Genomic DNA, 23,261 nt, shown 5'->3' with positions numbered 1-23,261 from the left:
TTCACTTAGTAGACACTACAGTTAGCTTCCCTTAAAACGGCACTGTTAATTGAGAGTGAGGACTTTTCAAGGGTCATAGGAGCTTTTTGGAGTTACGTGTTAGGATTGACAACCCTAATCTTGTAATCAACATTTGTATCGCATGAGCATAAGCTAGGTGACTCGTCCTTTCAAAGTATAAACTGTGCTAGGGTATTGTAGTTGGAATTATGTATAACCATAACTGTGAACACACATCCCTAGGATTCCCTTATCTCTATCGTCTTTCTCCATGTTTTATTCGCTTTTAGTTGGTCTATGCTTTCTATTGTTTTTAGTTTTTCAAAAGTTTTCAAAACCCAATTGTTTTTCCAGATAGTATTTGAGTCCTAGTAGAGGATAGACACTTTGTTTTCGTCTTCCCCGTGTTTGATATCCAGTACTAACCTTTAGCTATACTATATATACTCTGTATACTTGCAGGTTTATTTAGTGCTAATAAAAAGTGCATCAAGTTTTTGGCGCCGTTGCCGGGGAAGACAATTCACTTTGGAGTGATATCTTCAAACGGATAATTTTGCTACTTTGGATTTTAATTGCTTTCAGTTTTCAATTTTAGTTTTTAATTCGTTTTTGTTTTAGGTTTTTGCAGGTTTTGTATGCGAACGCGCTCTGGGAAGGACAACCTAGAACCACTCGATTTGGAACTTGAAAGAACTTGTAGGAAAATAAGAAGTGAAAAAGGATCAGGAACAATGGGTGACCGAACAGACATCTAGAAATTGCAGGAAATGGTGAAGCTACTGATGGATGAGAGAGATGCGGAAAGGGCAGCCCGAGAGGCTTTGGAGAAGAAGAATCAGGAAATACAACCCGTGATGAACATGTTCAATCATGGGAATATGATTACCTTTCCCGAAGGACCTCGTATTGACACTAACAATTTCGAGTTACGCATGCCCCTTATTCAAAGGGTCGAGCAAACTCCTTTTGCAGGAAGGGCTACACGGAGGATGCCAATCGCCATCTCTCCAAATTTGTGGAGATCTCAAACACTCTCAAATTGAACGGTGTCGATGACGATGCCATAAGTGTAAGACTCTTTCCCTTTTCATTAACTGATTCTGCTAAAGAGTGGTTTGAATGTATGCCCAGAGAAAAGGTCTCCACATGGAAGGACATTGTAGCTGCCTTCCTCGACAAGTACTATCCGCCGGGCACAATTTTGAAGCTCAAAAGCGAGATCTTCCAATTCATACAAGGCCATGACGAACCCCTCTATGAGGCATTTGCTCGTTTCAAAGCCCTTCTCCGAAAGTGCCCTAACCATGGTTTCACCGTGGACCATCAGGTAGGAATTCTCTATAATGGGTTTAACGAGAAAATTTGTGCTATGCTTGATTCAGGTGCAAATGGAGGGTTCTTAAGGAAGTCAGGTGAGGAAGCCATGGCGGTGATAGAGGAATTCGCCACCAATAGCAGGGGGTGGTCGAAAGAAAGGCATAACCTAAAAAGGATAGCTGCAGTTGAAGAAGCCGAGGAAAGCTCTTTTGCAAAGGAATTGGCCGAGCTTCGAGTTAGGGTGGACCAAATGGATTCATCAAGGAAGGAGGACCCGATTCCACCAACCTCCATTATAGCAGTCTCTAAACCCGAAACTCCTACCCCGACAGTGAAGGAAATCAACTACATGCAAGGAGGCGGTCCCAATAGAAATTACAACAATAATTATCGCCCTAACCAGGGGGGCGGTAATTTCAATAATTATAATGGAAACCGACCTTATCCTAATCTCTCTTATTCTAACAATAATTACATGGAACCCCCCGCAAGATTTAATGTTAGCAAGGGAGGAATAGTTGAGACATTCAAGAAGGAGGAAAATTATGAACAAGGGATCACAAGGATCTTGGAGGTAATCGCGCAAGACAGGAAGGTTAATGACACCAAGATCGGAGTGGTTGAAGCTAGAATAAACAACCTCGAGTAGGGAATGAACACGATCTCAACTGCCATAACCAACATCAACACGCAAATGGAGCAAATCCAAAAGAAGTTAGATGAGGACAGGGCAAAGGCAGCCGCACTAGTGGACAACGTCAACAAAAAGTGGGTGGCAAAGCAGAAAACTGGGGACTGCCCAGTCGCTGGCGGACCACCGGACACCACGCGGCGGACCGCCACTGAAGCACAGAATGGAGTCTGGCCTGCCGCCCACAGAGAAGGAAGAAGCACCCGCTCAGCAGGGACTCGTGCGGCATAATGGGATTGTGCTACCTTTCCAGCCAAAGAGGAAGTTTAAGCTCGAAGAGCAGTTCAAACATTTTTTGAACATGTTTTGTAAAGTTCATACTAACATTCCTCTAGTTGAATCGTTGCAGGAAATACCTAAATATGCGAAGCTACTAAGGGAGGCAGTGATGAGAAAGAGAAAGCCGACAAAAGCCGACCTTAAGCTACCACATCATTGCAGCGAGATCATCCAAAAGGAGAAGACAGTGAAGCAGAGAGATCCGGGCCAATTCATTATCCGATGTCGGATTGGAGAGGGAAAGGTTGACAAGGCCCTATGCGATCTAGGATCTTCCATCAATCTCATGCCGCTGAAGTACTACGAAAAGCTCAACATTGGGCCACTCAAAACTTCAGACGTAACACTCAGGTTGGCCGATAACTCGACCATAAAAACATTTGGTATGATTGAGGATGTCTTAGTGAAAATAGATGATTTCATTTTTCCCGCCGATTTTATTGTGCTTGACATGAAAGTAGACAAGAACGTCCCTCTAATCTTAGGGAGAGATTTTCTTGCTACTTGCAAAGCTTTGATTGATGTAGGTCATGGCGAGATCACAATTAGCGATAACCATAGCCAATCCACCTATAAGATCGAAAGCGAGATGCTCAAGTTTGAGGAAGCAAAGCGGACAAAGATGGAATAGCAGTGTAGGGCAATCATGGTCACGGATTTGACCAAACCTCAAGACCCCTTTGAAGTGGAGGATCCTACTACCTCCACTATCTACATTGTCAACGAGGTAAGATGTTCTCCCATAAAGGACGATACTAATCCCTCCACCTATATCTCGCAGAAAAAGAAGCAAAAGAGGAAGAAGCAACCAAGGAGTACCCCGAGATTTATGTTATCAAAACAAATAAGGGGAAATACAAGTGGTGGAAGAAGCTACGGACCAAGTTGCTCCCTATGCCCATTTTCAACACTAGGGTCGCTGATCCGCCCAATTAGTGGGCCACTTCAAGTCGAGCTAACGACTAAAAACAAAAGCGCTTGTTGGGAGGCAACCCAATTTTTCGTTGATTTAGTTATTTTATTTTATTTTTATTTTTATTTTCATTTTCGTTTTTCTAAAAAAAGAAAAAAAAAGAGGTTACTGGAGCAGGGCTAGCGGTCTGCCGAGTTGATTGCGGCGGCCGCCGAAAGAAGATCAGTAAGGACAAACCATCCACGGCGGTCCGCTGAACTGCAGTCAGCGACCGCCGCAGCGTGTTAGACGCGAGATTCTCACATAAGGTATGTTTCTTCCTTCCTTCTTTCATTCTTTTTCTTTCTAACCCTAGCATCCACTTTCTCCCCTCCCTTTAAATTCTATTTCTCCTCATTATTCACACACCCACACTCCAAATTCACATCACTCTATTAAATTCTTTGGATTCTACCAAATTGTTCTTGTGCTCAAATGTCAACCAACGCAAGGTACGTTCTTCTTGTAATTTTTGAGCTTTGATCTTGAATACTTTCATTGGATGATTTTGTTGTTGGTATATATATTTTGGTAGTCTACTATAGAGTTTGATGGGGGATGATATACTTTTGATACTTTGGTGGTGAATTTGTGAGTTGGATTTATTGGAATTGATCATTGTTGGGTGTGCTTGAATTAGCTTCTTCTTGTGGATGAAGTTTGAATTCCCCGTTGATTTGATTGTTGATACGCATAGTTCATGTTCATAGCATTGTGAGGCTATTTTATCTTGCATGACTTGTGTATATTCTTGAGCATATATTGTTTTCCATGATCTTGGTCTATTGTGGAAAATTCTTGCAAATTAGTGGGGGATAGAGATCTTGATGGGGGATGATTTTTGAATCAAGGTGGATTACTTGGTCTTGCATGTGATTATGTTTACACCTTGATTTGGTTCAAGTTTGGGAGATTGCCAAATACTATGTGTTGAATCCTACTATAATTTTCTTCATTCTATACTCACATTGCGAATTTGTAGGTACAAAGGCATCCCAAAGGAATTCCCACGATGGGGGATAACATGAGCTTCAAAGAACGTCAAGCTAAAGACGAAAAATAAGCGCTTGTTGGGAGGAAACCCGACCATTTATTTCCAGTTTTTTAGTACTTTTTGGTTTTTGTTTAGTTTTGGTATTTTTGAAAAATTTTCGCAGGTTCTGACTCTTCTGTGGCGACCGCCGCATGTGTTGCGGCGGCCCGCCACCTGCTCGCTGGAACAATCTAACGATGTGCGGCGACCGCCGGACAGGCCGCGGCGGTCCGCCACCTGAGCACAGTCTCCAGCGCGATTTTTCCAAGGTTTTTCAACTTTCGCCCGGTCAAGCCTCGACGCAAGAATCTTCAAGGTACGTTTTTTTTTCAGTAGTTCACTCACGTCCCTACCGACTCTGCAAACTTATTTTACACTTTGTTGTAAATAAGTCTGGGGGGATGAAGTGGTGGACCGTGAGTATTAGGTTTTTGTTTTTGCTTTATGTGTTTGTTTTTGTTTTTTTTAAAAAAAAACCCCATAGGTGAATTTTTGTTTTCTTGAATCCATGTCGTGAACTTAACATGAAGAACTTAGAAACACGCATGCTTAGGGACACACTTTAGATCCGAGTTGCCAATGATATTACATTCCATCTATGTTTAAGTGTGGCTTAACGTTTTGATTTGATGGTTTGGTGAAGAGGTGCATAATTAGTGAATTGCTTGTTCGCCTTGAATCATGCTTATACCTTGTGAGGATTTGAGCCTAAATTTCATTCTTGTGTGATTTATCTGCATTCATGTATTTGTTTCTAGAACTTGCTCCTAGTCTTGCCTAAGTCTACATAGTGTTTAAGTTGATTTAGGAGGATGATTGACCATCTTTTCTAGTCTACTTTTATCCAAAAGTTTTGACCCTCTCAAAAAAGTTTCAAATAATTTTTCCCTTTGGAGCCAATTTTGAGCCTTTAAGCCTTTTCTTTGGAAGCCAACATAATGGGGACAATTCCTTGGGTTAGTTAGTTTTTGCTATCTTATTTTGTAAAGGAATTGGAGAGATAAGGAGGAAAGTATAAAAAGTAGTGTGCTTAATATAAAGAAAGTACAAGTTGTGAAATTGAGAAAAATTCCAAATATGTGCTTGATCTTAGAAAAAAAAGAAAGGATGTGTAAGAAAGAAAAAGAAAAGAAAAAAAAAAAGAGAAAAAAATGTGTGAAAGGTTGTGAAAAGAAAAGAAAATCAAAGGATTGGAAAGTGAGTTAAAGGAGAAATAAATTAAGTGATAAAAAGTGTCTTGGGTTTAGAAAAGTGGAGTTATCTTTACTCTATTTGGGATATTTTTATTTTTAGTCACTTTTTAGCCAAATATTCCTCACCTACAAAAGAGCCTACATTCAACCAAAGATAAAGACCTTTCGGACTTTTGAAGCTTAATCACATTTAGTAGAAGAGGGATTAGACTTTGAGCAAGCCTATGGTAAACTTTGAATGATGCATGATTTGAGTGCTTATTTACACATTATCCTTATAAACTTTGAGAGTGAGAGAACATTTCCCATCTTTGGAAGTTTGTCACATGCGAGGGCTTGAATTCAAGGTGTTCCACGAGTTAGTAATGAAAGTGCACTAATAAGCCTTGCTTGATTTGATTGCGTTAATACATGTTTAAACTGTTCTTCCATCTTTTGAGGCAATTATGACATCTAGTCCTTGTGCATTCCGTGCGCCTATTCTCGTGTCTTTATTGTTTTGTTCGAAGTAAAAAAAAAGTTAGTTTGGGGGAGTTGATACGCTCGGATTTTGCACTGTTTTAAGGCCATTATTTGGTCCGTTTTTAATGTCAAAGTCACTCTACATGTCCATTATTTGCATATTTTGTCTATTTTGGTATTTTGATGTGTTTTGTGAGAAATGTGCATAATTGAGCCGAAAAAGGGAGCCAAAACGCCATGTTTGGAAATCTGGAGTCGAGACGGCGACCGGCGACCGCTGCGGATGTGTGCGGCGACCGCCGGCGCCCGGCGGGCGAGATCAATGTAGCGGTCCGCCTCGGAAAAATGTGCTTGGAAGAGAAGTCTCGTCCGGCGACCGCCGGAAGACGTTCGGCGATCCGCCGCCGAGGGAACAGACTCTCTGGACTCCAACGCGGCGACCGCCGGCCAAGGTGCAGCGGCCCACCGGAGAAAGGCGGCGAATTCGAGAAGCCCTAGATTTGCGCCCAGATTTACCATATTTTGGAGATCTTTTCCTTTTACAACAAGGAGTGGCTTTCCCCTATAAATAAGACCTCAAGCTTCATCAAAAAGAGAACTTCTACTTGCAAAATACTTCATAGAGATCAAGACCTAGAGTACTTCATTGGTGCAAGGAGTTGGAGAAGGATTTCAAGAACATCAAGAACGACAAGGATTCAACCTACGGGTTTTATTTGCTTTAGTTTTATGTTCAAATTGTCTTCCCTTCAATCTATGTTTTTAGCTTATTCAATTATGTGTAACTAAACTCATAGGATTCTAGGGATGTGTTAGTAACGACTTTGGTTATACAAATTCATTTTTCTATTTAATATCCGTTTTGTTTTTACTTTGTTTCTTCCCTAAGTAGTTTTGATGATGCATGATTGAGTGACACAATCGTGTATGATTTAATATAACTTGCTTCATAACTGTGACAGAGTTCTAGCGAGTTAGATTCACTTGGTAGACACTACAGTTAGCTTCCCTTAAAACGGCACTGTTAATTGAGAGTGAGGACTTTTCAAGGGTCTTAGGAGCTTTTTGGAGTTACGTGTTAGGATTGACAACCCTAATCTTGTAATCAACATTTGTATCGCATGAGCATAAGCTAGGTGACTCGTCCTTTCAAAGTATAAACTGTGCTAGGGTATTGTAGTTGGAATTATGTATAACCATAACTGTGAACACACATCCTTGGGATTCCCTTATCTCTTTCGTCTTTCTCCGTGTTTTATTCGCTTTTAGTTGGTCTATGCTTTTTATTGTTTTTAGTTTTTCAAAAGTTTTCAAAACCCAATTGTTTTTCCAGATAGTATTTGAGTCTTAGTAGAGGATAGACACTTTGTGTTCGTCTTCCCCGTGTTCGATATCCGGTACTAACCTTTAGCTATACTATACATACTCTTTATACTTGCAGGTTTATTTAGTGCTAATAAAAAGTGCATCAACAACATAGAGGGTTTCCAAAATCCAGAATCAACATTTCAACACTACATTTCAAATTATTTTGTATGTAATCAGAATGTCAACAAAGAGTATAGATACATAGAATATTTAACAGCTAACATACATCATGTCAACAGATTTGCATTTATGTCAACAGAGTATAGTTCACCAACATAATACAAAAAAAATCATGTTAATGAAAACTAAACAAAATTACCTCCACCATTCGTCGACGTTGTTAATATGCCTTGAATTTGTATAGGATTAGGTTTCCTAATTGGGATAGGATTATGTTTCCTAGGCCCAGTCTGTCTAATGTGTGCCTATATATATGGAGTAGAGCACATAAATTCTGTGATCTGACAGGTCCAAACTGTATCTGAAAACCGCAGTCATAATACAATTTGTTCTCCGTTCTTGCCCGTGGACGTAGCCAACACAACGTTGGTGAACCACGTAAATTCTGTGTCTATTTACGTTCTTTTGTTTTTTGATTCACAATTGCCCTATTTGTCATAACAAACTGGTATCTAGAGCCTAGGTTTTCGAAATAGGGTTTTGAATTCCGCTGTGAGGGTTTTGTCTGGTAAATCGAGATGTCTGCTCTGAACGTGAAGGTTGACAAATTCACCGGGAGAAATAGTTTTGGTTTATGGCAGATCAAGATGCGATCTCTGCTGAAGCAGCAGGGTTTGTGGGAGCCGCTCAAAACAAAGAAGGCTACGGAGGATGATAAGGAGTGGACAACCCTAGACGGAAAGGCCCACTCGACCATCATATTGAGCCTGTCTGACGATGTTATCATCGAAGTTGCGGATCAGGAGACGGCTGTTGCTCTTTGGGCGAAGTTGGAGAGTCTATACATGACGAAGTCTCTAACCAACAAGTTGCTCTTGAAGCAACATTTGTTTCGGTTACGCATGCAGGAAGGTACGCCCCTTTGGAATTATTTGGAAAATTTGAATAAAATTTTGCTAGATTTGCGTAATGTTAAAGTTAAAGTAGAACACGAGGATGCTGCTTTAATTTTTCTTGTGTCTCTGCCTGAATCTTATGAAAATTTTGTTGAGTCTTTTATGACTGGCAATGAAACTCTTTCGTTGGAGGATGTTCGATTTGCTCTCCACGTCAGAGAGGATTGTCAACAGGCAACGAGTTCGGCTGCCATCGGGATTATCTGTTACGGGTAAAGGACAGAAGAAATTCGACCAGAAAAAGCAGAACTCAAAAGGTTCAAAAGGTCCTAAAGGCCCTAAGCCAGATGACATCTGCAGATATTGTAAAGAACCAGGGCATTGGAAGGCTGATTATCCAAGGATAAAGATGAAATTGGGCAAGAAGGAAGATGCTAACGGTTCTGCGACTGGGCAGAAGCTGATGACACAAATTCGGAAGAAGAATTGGCCTTGGTTGCGGATGAACAGCCACACTGTAATGATGTGTGGATTTTGGATTCTGGAGCGTCATATCATCTCTGTCCTCACAAGGAGTATTTCAACACTTATGAGCAGATAGATGGAGGCAATGTTACCATGGCCAACAGTGCTGTCTGCAAGGTGGTTGGCATCGGCTCAATCAGGATTAGGACTCATGATGGGGTCTTTTGCACCTTGAACGATGTTAGGCATGTTCCACAGATGACGAAGAATCTGATATCCCTGAGTACATTTGATAGTAAGGGGTTCAGTTTTAAAGGTGAAGGTGAAGTAATGCGTATTTTGAAAGGTTCGAAGGTGGTTCTGACAGCTTTGAAATGGGGTACCTTGTATGTTCTGAGAGGTTCCATCGCGGCATGATTCTGGTCATGATATTGCATCATCCGAGGTTGCAACCAAGGATATGACCAAGCTGTGGCATATGAGGCTCGGTCATATGGGAGAACGTGGCATGAGAATCATGTCGAATCGTGATTTTCTTTAGGGCCATAAGGTGCTGAAACTTGATTTCTGCGAACACTGTGTGTTGGGGAAGCTTCATCGCAACAAGTTTCCAAAGAAAGGTGTTCATCGAACGAAGGGGACACTTGACTACATTCATATGGATTGTTGGGGTCCCTCACGTGTTGAGTCTGTTGGAGGACACAAGTATTTTGTGTCTATGATTGATGGCTACTCGAGAATGACTTGGGTGTTTATGATAAAACATAAAGGTGAGACATTCAATAAGTTCAAAGAGTGGAAGACTATAATTGAAAACCAGACTGGGAAGAAGATCAAGCGATTGAGAATAGATAACGGTCTGGAATTTTGTTCGTCTGACTTCAAAGAGTTCTGTAGGAGTGAAGGGATCGTTCACCATCACACCGTTAGACATACACCAAAGCAGAATGGTGTGGCAGAACGCATGAATCAGACGTTGTTGGAGAGAGCAAGATGCATGCTCTTCCAAGCCGATTTGACTAGGAAGTTTTGGGCTGAGGCAGTAAACATGGCTTGTTATCTGATCAACCGTGTACCTCACACTGGCATTGACTGCAAGACACCGTACTAGGTATGGTCTGATTCATCTGCAGATTACTCTATGTTGAGAGTTTTTGGGAGTACTGTGTACTATCATGTGAGTGAAGGTAAATTGGAGCCAAGAGCTAAGAAGGGAGTAATTGTTGGTTATGGAGATGGAGTTAAGGGGTACAGAATTTGGTCATCTTCAGAGGGTAGAATTATTCTCAGTCGGAATGTGGTGTTTGATGAAAATTCTATGCTTAACTCTACTGTGAAGTCTATTGCTAAAGAGGATTTGGATGGTGTTGATGAACAGGTGGAGCTGCAAGTCACTCACGATGTGAGTGAATCACAACCCCAAGGTGGAGAAGATCAACACACTACTGCTGAAGCTTCCGATACTTCTAGTTTGAATGTTCATCCACAAGCTCGTCAGAGAAGCATCGTTATTGACAGAGCCAGGAGGACAGATGTGAAGCCTCTGTTGAGGTATGGTTTTGAGGATATGATGGCATATGCATTGCAGGTTGCCAATGAGGTCGAAGATGAGCCTTCGGCAGATGAACCACCTACCTACAAGGAAGCTGTTTCGGGCAGTGAGCGTGCCAAGTGGCTCGCTGCAATGGAAGAAGAGATAGAATCACTTTTGAAGAACCTGACTTGGGAATTGGTTCCACGGCCTAAGGGGAGAAAGATTGTCACTTGCAAATGGATTTTCAAGAAGAAGGAAAGCAATACACCAAATGAGGGCATTAGATATAAGGCTCGTCTAGTTGCAAGAGGGTTCACACAGAAGGAGGGGGTTGACTATAATGAGATATTCTCACCAGTGGTCAGACACACTTCCATCAGAGTGTTACTTGCGATAGTTGCACATTATGATTTGGAGCTTGAGCAACTAGATGTGAAGATGGCTTTCCTACACGGATTGCTTGAGGAGGATATCTACATGATTCAGCCAGAGGGATTTGTGGTTCCGGGCAAGGAGGATTATGTGTGCAAGTTGAAGAAGTCCTTGTATGGACTAGAGCAGTCTCCGAGGCAGTGGTATAAGAGGTTTGATAGTTACATGATCAAGCTGGGATTCAGCAGGAGTCCGTATGATTGTTGTGTCTATCACAACAAAGCTGATGATGGTTCTATGGTCTATCTTGTTCTATATGTGGATGATATGCTCATAGCTGCGAAGTCGAAGTCTGAAGTACAGAAGTTGAAAGCTCATCTTAGTGCTGAGTTTGATATGAAAGATTTGGGTGTTGCGAAGAAAATTTTGGGCATGGAGATTTCTAGAGATAAAGAAAAGAAGAAGCTTTCTCTGTCACAGAAGAGCTACATTGAGAAGATTTTGTCAAGATTTGGCATGTCTGCATCTAAGGCTATTGATACTCCAAGTGCCACAAACATTCATTTGTCATCTGATCTTGCACCGAAATCCGAAGTTGAAAGGAGCACTGGCAGGCTGTGAAGAGGATCTTTCGTTACTTGAGAGGTACGTCTGATATTGGTCTCATTTATGGAGGTGATACTCACTGTTTAGTGACTGGTTATTCTGATTCTGACTATGCTGGAGATGTCGATAGTAGGAGATCTATGACCGGTTATGTTTTCACTCTTAGTGGTTCTGTTGTTAGTTGGAAAGCAACTTTGCAGGCTGCAGTTACTTTGTCTACTACTGAAGCAGAGTATATGGCGTTGACAGAAGCTGCTAAAGAGGGAATATGGTTGCAAGGGCTAGTTGGTGATCTTGGTTTACATCAAGATCAAGCTGTTGTGTTCTGTGACAGTCAGAGCGCTATTTGTTTAGCCAAGGATCAAGTCCATCATGAGAGGACTAAGCATATTGATGTGAGGTATCATTTTCTAAGAGATGAGAAGAGAATTGAGGTGAAGAAAGTAGGTACTGCTGATAATCCTGCTGATATGTTCACCAAGTCAGTCCCGCAAAACAAGTTCCAACATTGTTTGGACTTGCTTAATGTCATGAGCTGTTAGTTGCCCGTGGAGGGAAAATCTGAGGCAAGAATGGAGAAGTTTGTTCGTCTGGTGTTATGATGATGCGTCTGCAAGAGAGAATTCAAGTCAAGGTGGAGATTTGTTAGTATGCCTTGAATTTGTATAGGATTATGTTTCCTAGGCCCAAATCTGTCTAATGTGTGCCTATATATATGGGAGTAGAGCACATAATTCCGTGATCTCGATAGTCCAATCAAAGCATCTGAAAACTGCAGTCATAATAAAATATGTGCTCCGTTCTTGCCCGTGGGGACGTAGTCAACACAACGTTGGTGAACCACGTAAATTCTGTGTCTATTTACGTTCTTTTGTTTCTCGATTCACAATTGCCCTATTTGTCATAACAGACGTCGACTCTGAATATGATGAAGAATCCATCAGATAACACTTACGTATTGATTATGAACTGAAATCGAAGCTAAAGATGAAAAAGCAAAAAAAAATAAAAACTGATTAGGAACAGATTTGACTGGGCATCAACAAATAAAACATAAAAACAGAATCAAAGTCGGTAAAATCGACCGAAAAACTTCAAAATCAACACCGAAATCCGTCGAACTGGTCGTCTATTTTTTAAAATTGACATGCTGAGGAATCGTTGAATCAGAGATCGTTGAAATCGTCTGAATTCTAATTTTTGAATCAATTGAATCATAAATCCTTGGAATCGATTGAATCAGAGAACTCAAACAAATCGCAAATCTCACCGAAATCGCCGATGAAAGCTGAAGAATCCTAAATTAAAACACGAAATGACTATTATACCCTTTCATAATAAATTAATCCAAAAATATTTATTGTGTGGTAAAATCTGGACCACTCATTTAATAAAAATGAGTGGCTGATATTGCATCTCATTTCTCAATTAGCCTAAATAATCTCAATTGATCACAATTCTATATATATATATATATATATATATATATATATATATATATATATATATAGGGGCATGTTAGGGTGCCACCACCCCTTAAAATAACACCATACCACCATTTCTAGCCAATCATTTGTACACGTGGACGAATAATAAGCTGCCACGTGGCAAAAAAAAAAAAAAAAAAAAAAAAAAAGACGGGCAGCAATTTTGTGGTCTTTAAACAACAATTTTTCTTGAACAAGCAATATCCAACACATTAGACAAAGCAATCTATAGATTGCTGTCTAACGTGTTGGATATTGCTGTGTAGCGTTTATAATATTGTTGTATAAGCGTTGTCACGTTGTCATTTTAAGGGTGGTTGTCATTTTAACACAAACCTATATATATATATATATATATATATATATATATAGGTTTGTGTTAAAATGACAACACCTCTTAAGGTAACACCATACCACCAATCCTAGCCAATCATTTGTACACATGGACGAATAATTAGCTGCCATGTGGCAATCATAAAAATTGCTCAAGGGTAAATTTTCGCGGACTGCAATATCCAATACGTGATGCACTTTTTATTAGCACTAAATAAACCTGCAAGTATACAGAGTATATATAGTATAGCTAAAGGTCAGTACCGGATATCGAACACGGGGAAGACGAACACAAAGTGTCTATCCTCTACTGAGACTCAATTACTATTTGGAAAAACATTTGGGTTTTGAAAACTTTTGGAAAACTAAAAGCAAATAAGAGCATAGATCAACTAAAATGCAAATAAATCAAGAGAAAGACAATAGAGATAAGAGAATCCCAGGGATGTGTGTTCACAGTTATAGTTATACAAAATTCCAACTACAATACCCTAGCACAGTTATTACTTTGATAGAACGAGTCACCTAGATTATGCTCATGCGAAACAAACGTTGATTACAAGATTAGGGTTGTCAATCCTAACACGTAACTCCAAAAAGCTCCTAAGACCCTTGAAAAGTCCTCACTCTCAATTAATAATGCCGTTTTAAAGGAAGCTAACTGTAGTGTCTACTAAGTGGACCTAACTCACTAGAACTATGTCACAGTTATGAAGCAAGTTATATTAAATCATACACGATTGTGTCACTCAATCATGAAGAATCAAGATTAACTTAGGGAAGAAACAAAGTAAAAACAAAACGGATATTAAATAGAAAACGGAACTTGTATAACCAAAGTCGTTACTAACACATCCCTAGAATCCTATGAGTTTACTTACACATAATTGAATAAGCTAAGAACATAGATTTAAGGGAAGACAATTTGAACATAAAACTAAAGCAAATAAAACCCGTAGGTTGAATCCTTGTCGTTCTTGATGTTCTTGAAATCCTGCTCCAACTCCTTGCACCTTTTGAAGTACGAACCTTGAGGCCTTATTTATAGGGGAAAGTCATGTCTTGTTGTAGAAGGAAAAAATCTCCAAAATATTGTAAAACTGGGCGCAAATCTAGGGCTTCTCGGATTCACCGCCTTTCTCCGGCGGGCTGCCGCACCTTGGCCGATGGTCGCCGCGTTGGAGTCCAGAGAGTCTGTTCCCTCGGCGGCGGACCGCCGCACATCTTCCAGCGGTCGCCGGACGAGACTTCTCTTCCAAGCACATTTTTCCGAGGCGGACCGCTGCATTGATCTGCCCGCCGGGCGCCGGTCGCCGTCTGACTCTAGATTCCCAAACTTGGCGTTTTGGCTCCCTTTTCGGCTCAATTATGCACATTTCTCACGAAACACGTCAAAATACCAAAATAGACAAAATATGCAAATAATGGATGTGTAGAGTGACTTTGACATAAAAAACGGACCAAATAATGGCCTTAAAACAGTGCAAAATCCGAGCGTATCAGTTTTCACTTAAGATATGCTAGTTGACATTATATGTTTCAGCTTGTTTCGTCTCTCTCGAGCGCGCATTCATATAGTGTCGCTTTTCTCAGGTGTATTATGTTTCACTGTTGCTTTTGTTTTAAAATCTTCAGATACTGTTGTTTTATTTTTTGGATAATAACTTGTTGGAGTTAATTGAATATTTGGTTGGAATCAATTCCCCTCAACTTACATTTTTGTTTGTCCTCGAACAAAACAATAGACGCACGGAATGCACAAGGACTGGATGTCATAATTGCCTCAAAAGATGGAAGAACAGTTTAAACATGTATTAACGCAATCAAATCAAGCAAGGCTTATTAGTGCACTTTCATTACTAACTCGTGGAACACCTTGAATTCAAGCCCTCGCATGTGGCAAACTTCCAAAGATGGGAAGTGTTCTCTCACTTTCAAAGTGTATAAGGGTAATGTGTACATAAGCACTCAAATCATACATCATGCAAAGTTCCATAGGCTTGCTCAAAGTCTACTCCCTCCTCTACTAAATGTGATTAAGCTTCAAAAGTTCGAAAGGTCTTTATCTTTGGTTATAATGTAGGCTCTTTGGTAGGTGAGGAATATTTGGCTAAAAAGTGACTAAAAATATCCCAAGTAGAGTAAAGATAACTCCACTTTTCTAAACCCAAGGCACTTTTAACACTTCATTTATCTCCTTCAACTCACTTTCCAATCCTTTGATTTTATTTCTATATTTTATTTCAACCTTTCACATTTTTTTCTTTTTCTTTTTTTTTCTTACAAATCCTTTCTTTTTTTTTCTAAGACCAAGCACATGTTTGCATTCTTTCTCAATTTCACAACTTGTACTTTCTTTACATTAAGCACACTACTTTTATACTTTCCCCTTATCTCTCCAATTCCTTTACAAATAAGATAGCAAAAACTAACTAACCCAAGGAATTGTCCCCATTATTTTGGCTTCCAAAGAAAAGGCTTAAAGGCTCAAACTTGGCTCCAAAGGGAAAATTTTTGAATTTTTGAGAGGGTCAAAATTTTGGATAAAAGTAAGCTAAGAAAAGATGGCCAATCATCCTCCTAAATCAACTTAAACACTATGTAAACTTAGGCAAGACTAGGAGCAAGTTCTAGAAACAACTATATGAATGCAGATAAATCACACAAGAATGAAATAATAGGCTCAAATCCTCACAAGGTATAAGCATGATTCAAGGCGAACAAGCAATTCATTAATTATGCACCTTTTCACCAAACCATCAAATCAAAACGTTAAGCCACACTTAAACATAGATGGAATGTAATATCATCGGCAACTCAATCTAAAGTGTGTCCCTAAGCATGCGTATTTCTATGTTCTTCATGTTAAGTTCACGACATGGATTCAAGAAAACATTTTTTAGTACACAAAATTCACTTACGGGGTTATTGAAAACAAAAGCAAAAACTTTAAAGCAAAAAGAAAAATCCTAAACTCACGGTCCACCACTTCATCCCCCCAAACTTATGTACAACAAAGTGTAAAATAAGTTTGCAGAGTTGGTAGGGACGTGAGTGGACTACTGAAAAAAAACGTACCTAGAAAATTCTCGCTTTGAGGCCTTACCGGGCGAAAGTTGAAGATCTTTGAAAAAATTACGCAGGAGAAATACGCCCAGGTGGCGGCCCGCCGCGGGCTGTCTGGCGGTCGCACGCGACATCAAAATGTTACAGCGAGTATGTGGCGGACTGCCGCAGCACATGCGGCGGTCGCCGCGGAGAGGTCAGAACCTGAGAAAATTTTCAAAACACAAAAATTAAAACTAACACCGAAAACACTTAACTTATAACAAAAATTGTCGAAAACAAGAAAAGAAATTGTCTTGAAACATCCAAAAGTATGATACAAATGCTCATTTATAGTCATTGAGCTTGACTTCTTCAATCTTGAGGAGGAGGGGGGAAACGGGCATTGAGGTCGTCGAATGTGCCAATAAGATAGGTGATATCGCCACTCATCGTTTGATGCTCTTGTCGAGCCTCGGCGGCCATCCTCTGAAGCTCTTCAATTTGTTGACGGCGATGCACGTCTTCTAGCCGTTGTTGCTCCCAAAATTGTTGTTCCGCCGTGCGCCAATCGCCGTGAGCCATCCATTTTTGGCGGTTGTAGGCGTTCTCACTTTGTTGCTCCGCTCAACGAGTGTCCCAAGTGTTGGACATGTTTTGCATATAGGAGTGGATATCTCCTAGTTGGGCGGAGGTGTTTGCTTGAAACTCCTCATCGGGGTTCGGCCTTCCACGTCGGCGGTTTGCTCTGGTGCGGCGGCGATGTCCCTCTACTTCTTCCTCTTCTTCTTCTTCTTGGCGGCGTTGGGGCAGCGGTGGCGGCGGCACTTGACTCTCTTGGGCGTGCGAGTGCTACCCTTCTTCGGTGTAGTGATCGATAGCATCGAAGGCGGAGTCCTCATCGGCCTCAAAGATGGGGATGCGAGCCGAGATGTTCCTCTTCCTAAATTCCCCATTGACGGGGTTAGCCTCAATGGCTCTCCGGTGCGCTGGGGTGTTGAGCTTCCAATTGGCTTGGTTCGCCCAAACGTCGACCTTAGTCAACTGCGGGATGGGAACGGGGAAGTGATCCCCCGCCACTTGTAGGAAAAATCCTTGCCCCCAATAATCGGTCTTCAAGAGCCCCACTGAAAATAGCACCTCATAAGTGATGAAGCGCTCCCCGCCATCTTCCGTCAAACCCGTGAAAGACACCTCCAAATGCTTGGCGATTGCCGTGATCAAACCACCACAACATATGACGCCACCATCCTTCTTCGTGATCCGATCCACATAGATAGTAAAAAGGGTTCCATAGTCGAATCCCTTCTTGTTGAGGAGACACCAAATCACATTTAACTCCGTTTGGGAGACACTTCCCCCGTCGACCCTAGCAAACATAAGTTGGGTCATGGCTCGGTGGAGGTACCGCAAAACCGGGTTGCGGATTGAGGAAGACTTTGCGTAGCCCGCGGCATGCTCGTGCTCATTCGTCATTGCACCCCCAAACTCATCAAAATCATAATCATTCTCGGTGTCGGGGTTGGGGTCGAAGCAATGGAAGATTCCACAAAGGTCCTCCATGGTGAGCGAGTGCCATTGGTTCCCTAGGCGGAAGTCGGTGCTAAGCGGAAAGTTATGCTGGCGATCCTTTGTGACCTTCAACGAGCTCAGGAACTCGAGAGTATACTTTCTGAACGACGGCCACTTCCTCTCAAACATGTACCGGAGGCCGTTCCCGTCACCTACATCACATAATGCCCAAAAGTCCTCCGCGATCCCCAAAGTTTGAAGAGGGAAATTGTGGGGATACCGCGAAGGCACCGACTGTCGCACCGACAACTTCTTCCACATAGCCTTTTGCTCGTTCGAGGCAAGGCTAACGCCGTAGTTATTAGAAAGCATACCAATAATGGGAAAATCAAAGGTTCCCCCAAACTTGCACTCTTATAATCAATACCAAAGGATCAACATGTAAGACATGTAAGTGCAAGCTTAGGTGTATAAAACTTCCTAGATGGTAGCGTGGAAACATATAGAACATAATTATCCAAACTAGGAAACACAAATCCATCCCCCAACGTGAATTCATCCCCCATGCAGAGACGTATCAACAATAATTCAATATATATCAACAATCTCTATAGGATACTAAAGTAATGCAATTCATGGAAGTAATAATAGCCTCACAATGCTATGAACATGATTGCAACATAAAAACAAGTAGAAACAAGAAGGAATCACTATTCACAAAGCTTCACAACTATCACCAAAACACAATATCACCATGGAAATCCACAAATAAGCATACACAATCATCCTCCATCATAAAATAAGAGTTTCTACCTAACAATTCTTCCAACATACGCCTAAATCCATGAAAGAAGTAGAACAATGCTCAGGAATTGAGTTAGGATTCATACCTTGTGGTGATTGAGAATTGGAGAAAAAGAACTCTACACTTGGCGAGAATTGAGAGAATGATGGTGTGGGTGTGTGAAATTGGCGATTTATAAAGGTGGGGGTTGTGTGCAAGGAAGGAATGGGAGAAAGAATGGAAAACATACCTTTTATAACTGCATTCCCATCTCAGGACTGCGCGCGGCGGTCGCCGCACGCTGTGCGGCGGTCCGACGCACGGGCATTTAAAACAGTGGTTCGTGGCGGGCCGCCGTGGCCCGATCAGCGGTTCATTCGGCCCGCCCTAAGCCTGCCCTAGGCCCGTCCTATCCCGCACATGTGAAAACACGTGTGGCGACCGCCGTGCTGATTGCAGCGACCGCCACGTGTCAATTAATTTTTTTATTTTTTTATTTTTTTATTTAAAAAAAAAAAAATGAAAATTACAAAAAAAGAAAAGCATTGGGTTGCCTCCCAACAAGCGCTTTTGTTTTTAGTCGTTAGCTCGATTTGAAGTGGCCCACTAATTGGGCGGATCAGCGACCCGAGTGTTGAAGATAGGCAAAGGGAGCAACTTGGTCCCTAGCTTCTTCCACCACTGATATTTCCCCGTCTTTGTTTTGAGAACATAAACTTCGGGGTCCTCTCCGGTTGCCTTCTTCTTCTTTTGCTTCTTTTTCTGCGGAATAGAGGTAGAGGGATTAGTATTGACCTTTCTGGGAGAATGTCTTACCTCTTTAACAACATAGATGGTGAAGGTAGCATGTTCCTCCGTTTCGAAGAGGTCTTGTGGTTTGGTCAAATCCGTGACCATGACTGCCCTACACTGTTGTTCCATCTTAGCCCGCTTTGCTTCTTCAAACTTGAGCATCTCGCTTTCGATCTTATAGGTTGACTGGCAATGGTTGTTACTGATTGTGATCTCACCACGACCTACATCAATCAAAGCTTTGCAAGTGACAAAAAATTCTCGCCCTAAAATTAGAGGGACGTTCTTGTCTACTTTCATGTCAAGCACAATAAAATCGGCGGGGAAAATAAAGGCATCTATTTTCACTAAGACATCCTCAATCATACCAAAAGTTTTGATGGTCGAGTTATCGGCCAACCTGAGTGTTACGTCTGAAGTTTTGAGTGGCCCAATGTTGAGCTTTTCATAGTACTTCAGTGGCATGAGATTGATGGAGGATCCTAGATCGCATAGTGCCTTGTCAACTTTTTCCTCTCCATCCGGCATCGGATAATGAATTGGCCCGGATCTCTCTGCTTTATTGCCTTCTCCTTTTGGATGATCTCGCTGCAATGATGTGGTAGTTTAAGGTCGGCTTTTGTCGGCTTTGCGGACTTAGGTATTTCCTGCAACGATTCAACTAGAGGAATGTTAGTATAAACTTTACAAAACATGTTTAAAAAGTGTTTGAACTGCTCTTCGAGCTTAAACTTCCTCTTTGGTTGGAAAGGTAGCACAATCCCATTGTGCCGCACGAGTCCCTGCTGGGCGGGCGCTTCTGCCTTCTCGGTGGCGGCCCGTCGCGTAGAGTCCAGCGGTCCGCCAGCGGCTGGGCAGACTCCATTCTGGGCTTCTGTGGCGGCCCGCCGCGTGCTGTACGGCGGTCTGCCGGCGTCTTGGCAGTCCCCAGTTTTCTGCTTTGCCACCCACTTTTTGTTGATGTCGTCCACTAGTGCGGCTGCCTTTGCCCTATCCTCATCCAATTTCTTTTAAATTTGCTCCATTTGTGTGTTGATGTTGGCTATGGCTGTTGAGATCGTGTTCCTTCCCTGCTCGAGGTTGTTTATCCTAGCTTCGACCACTCCGATCTTGGTGTCATTAACCTTCCTGTCTTGCGCGATTACTTCCAAGTTCCTTGTGATCCCCTGTTCATACTTTTCCTCCTTTTTGATTGTATCAACTACTCCTCCCTTGCTAACGTTAAATCCTGCAGGGGGTTGCAAGTAATTATTGTTAGAATAAGAAAGGTTAGGATGAGGTCGGTTCCCATTATAATTATTGAAATTACCGCCCCCCTGGGTAGGGCGATAATTATTGTTGTAATTTCTATTGGGGCCGCCTCCTTGCATGTAGTTGATTTCTTCCACTATCGGGATAGGAGTTTCAGGCTTCAAGACTGCTATAATGGAGGTTGGTGGAATCGGTTCCTCCTTCCTTGATGAATCCATTTGGTCCACCCTAACTCGAAGCTCGGCCAATTCCTTTGCAAAGGAGCTTTCCTCGGTTTCTTCGACTGCAGCTATCCTTTTTAGGCTATGCCTTTCTTTCGACCACCCCCTGCTGTTGGTGGCGAATTCCTCTATCACCGCCATGGCTTCCTCACCTGACTTTCTTAAGAACCCTCCATTTGCACCTAAATCAAGCATATCACAAATTTTCTCGTTAAACCCATTATAGAGAATTCCTACCTGGTGGTCCACAGTGAAACCATGGTTACGGCACTTTCGGAGAAGGGCTTTGAAACGAGCAAACGCCTCATAGAGGGGTTCGTCATGGCCTCAGATGAATTGGAAGATCTCGCTTTTGAGCTTCAAAATTGTGCGTGGCGGATAATACTTGTCGAGGAAGGCAGCTACAATGTCCTTCCATGTGGAGACCTTTTCTATGGGCATAGATTCAAACCACTCTTTAGCAGAATCAGTTAATGAAAAGGGAAAGAGTCTTACCCTTATGGCGTCGTCGTCGACAACGTTCAATTTGAGAGTGTTTGCGATCTCCACAAATTGGGAGAGATGGCGGTTCGCGTCTTCTGTGGCCCTACCTGCAAAAGGAGTTTGCTCAACCCTTTGAATAAGGGGCATGCGTAACTTGAAATTATTAGCTTCAATAAGAGGTCCTTTGGGAAAGGTAATCATATTCTCATGATTGAACATGTTCATCACGGGTTGTATCTCCTGATTCTTCTTTTCCAAGGCCTCCCAGGCCGCCCTTTCCGCATCTCTCTCATCCATCAGTAGCTTCACCATTTCCTGCAGTTTCTCGATGTCTGTTCGGTCACCCATTATTCCTGATCCTTTTTCACTTCTTATTTTCCTACGAGTTCTCTCAAGTTCTAAATTGAGCGTTTCTAGGTTGTCCTTCCTAGAGCGCGTTCGCATACAAATCTTGCAAGAACCATAAACAAAAATGAAATAAAACTAAAATTAAAAAAACTGAAAGAGATTAAAGCCCAAAGTAGCAAAATTATCCGTTTGAAGATATCACTCCAAAGTGAATTGTCTTCCCCGGCAACGGCGCCAAAAACTTGATGCACTTTTTATTAGCACTAAATAAACCTGCAAGTATACAAAGTATATATAGTATAGCTAAAGGTCAGTACCGGATATCGAACACGGGGAAGACGAACAAAAAGTGTCTATCCTCTACTGAGACTCAATTACTATTTGGAAAAACATTTGGGTTTTGAAAACTTTTGGAAAACTAAAAGCAAATAAGAGCATAGATCAAATAAAATGCAAATAAATCAAGAGAAAGACAATATAGATAAGGGAATCCCAGGGATGTGTGTTCACAGTTATGGTTATACAAAATTCCAACTACAATACCCTAGCACAGTTATTACTTTGATAAACGAGTCACCTAGATTATGCTCATGCGAAACAAACGTTGATTACAAGATTAGGGTTGTCAATCCTAACACGTAACTCCAAAAAGCTTCTAAGACCCTTGAAAAGTCCTCACTCTCAATTAATAATGCCGTTTTAAAGGAAGCTAACTGTAGTGTCTACTAAGTGGACCTAACTCGCTAGAACTATGTCACAGTTATGAAGCAAGTTATATTAAATCATACACGATTGTGTCACTCAATCATGAAGCATCAAGATTAACTTAGGGAAGAAACAAAGTAAAAACAAAACGGATATTAAATAGAAAACGGAACTTGTATAACCAAAGTCGTTACTAACACATCCCTAGAATCCTATGAGTTTACTTACACATAATTGAATAAGCTAAAAACATAGATTGAAGGGAAGACAATTTGAACATAAAACTAAAGCAAATAAAACCCGTAGGTTGAATCCTTGTCGTTCTTGATGTTCTTGAAATCCTGCTCCAACTCCTTGCACCAGTGAAGTCCAGAGAGTCTGTTCCCTCGGCGGCGGATCGCCGCACATCTTTCGGCGGTTGCCGGACGAGACTTCTCTTCCAAGCACATTTTTCCGAGGTGGCCCGCTGGGCGCCGGCGGTCGCCGCACACATCCGCGGCGGTCGCCGGTCGCCGTCTGACTCCAAAATAGACAAAATATGCAAATAATGGACGTGTAGAGTGACTTTGACATCAAAAACGGACCAAATAATGGCCTTAAAACAAGTACTGCAAAATCCGAGCGTATCAATACGCTAGACTGCAATTTTTCCCGCTGGCAATATCCAATACGCTAGTGTATTGGATATTGCGAGTCTAGCGTTTATGATATTGCAGTCTAGCGTGGTGTCACAAGTGTCATTTTAAGAGTCTTGTCATTTTAACGCACCCCTATATATATATATATATAGGGGTGTGTTAGGGTCCTTACAGCATCTTAGTGTAAAACACAACACTAATCACAGCCCTTGGATCATTAGATTGGATGGTTGTGATTAGTTACATTATCATACTAAAAATCTACATTATTAGCCGAGGTACATTATTAGACTAGAAATGTACATTGTAAGACTAAAACTGTACATTATTAAACTAAAATGCTACATTATTATCCGAGCTACATTATTAGT

The 23,261-nt window shown here is 41.5% G+C and overlaps 2 protein-coding genes and 1 non-coding gene across 3 annotated transcripts; 2 read left to right on the top strand and 1 right to left on the bottom strand.

Moving 5' to 3' along the window:
• Window positions 1–770: 770 nt before the first annotated feature.
• LOC125194893 lies at window positions 771–1,969 on the top strand. The gene is made up of 2 exons (XM_048093108.1): window positions 771–865; window positions 976–1,969. Exons 1-2 carry the CDS (start codon window positions 771–773, stop codon window positions 1,967–1,969), a joined length of 1,089 nt encoding a protein of 362 aa, XP_047949065.1.
• Window positions 1,208–1,314, bottom strand: LOC125197589. Its single transcript, XR_007172125.1, has one exon. It is a non-coding gene; the product is annotated as a small nucleolar RNA R71 (small nucleolar RNA).
• Window positions 1,970–2,174: 205 nt separating the features above from the next.
• Window positions 2,175–2,921, top strand: LOC125194892. Its single transcript, XM_048093107.1, has one exon. The coding sequence runs from the start codon at window positions 2,175–2,177 to the stop codon at window positions 2,919–2,921; it is 747 nt and encodes a 248-aa protein (XP_047949064.1).
• The last annotated feature ends 20,340 nt before the right edge of the window (window positions 2,922–23,261 follow it).

The sequence above is a fragment of the Salvia hispanica genome, chromosome 6 (assembly GCF_023119035.1).
Source record: "Salvia hispanica cultivar TCC Black 2014 chromosome 6, UniMelb_Shisp_WGS_1.0, whole genome shotgun sequence".
Taxonomy (NCBI): Eukaryota; Viridiplantae; Streptophyta; class Magnoliopsida; order Lamiales; family Lamiaceae; genus Salvia; species Salvia hispanica.
Note: the sequence above shows the minus strand (reverse complement) of the source record. Positions and strands in the feature narration are given on the sequence as shown.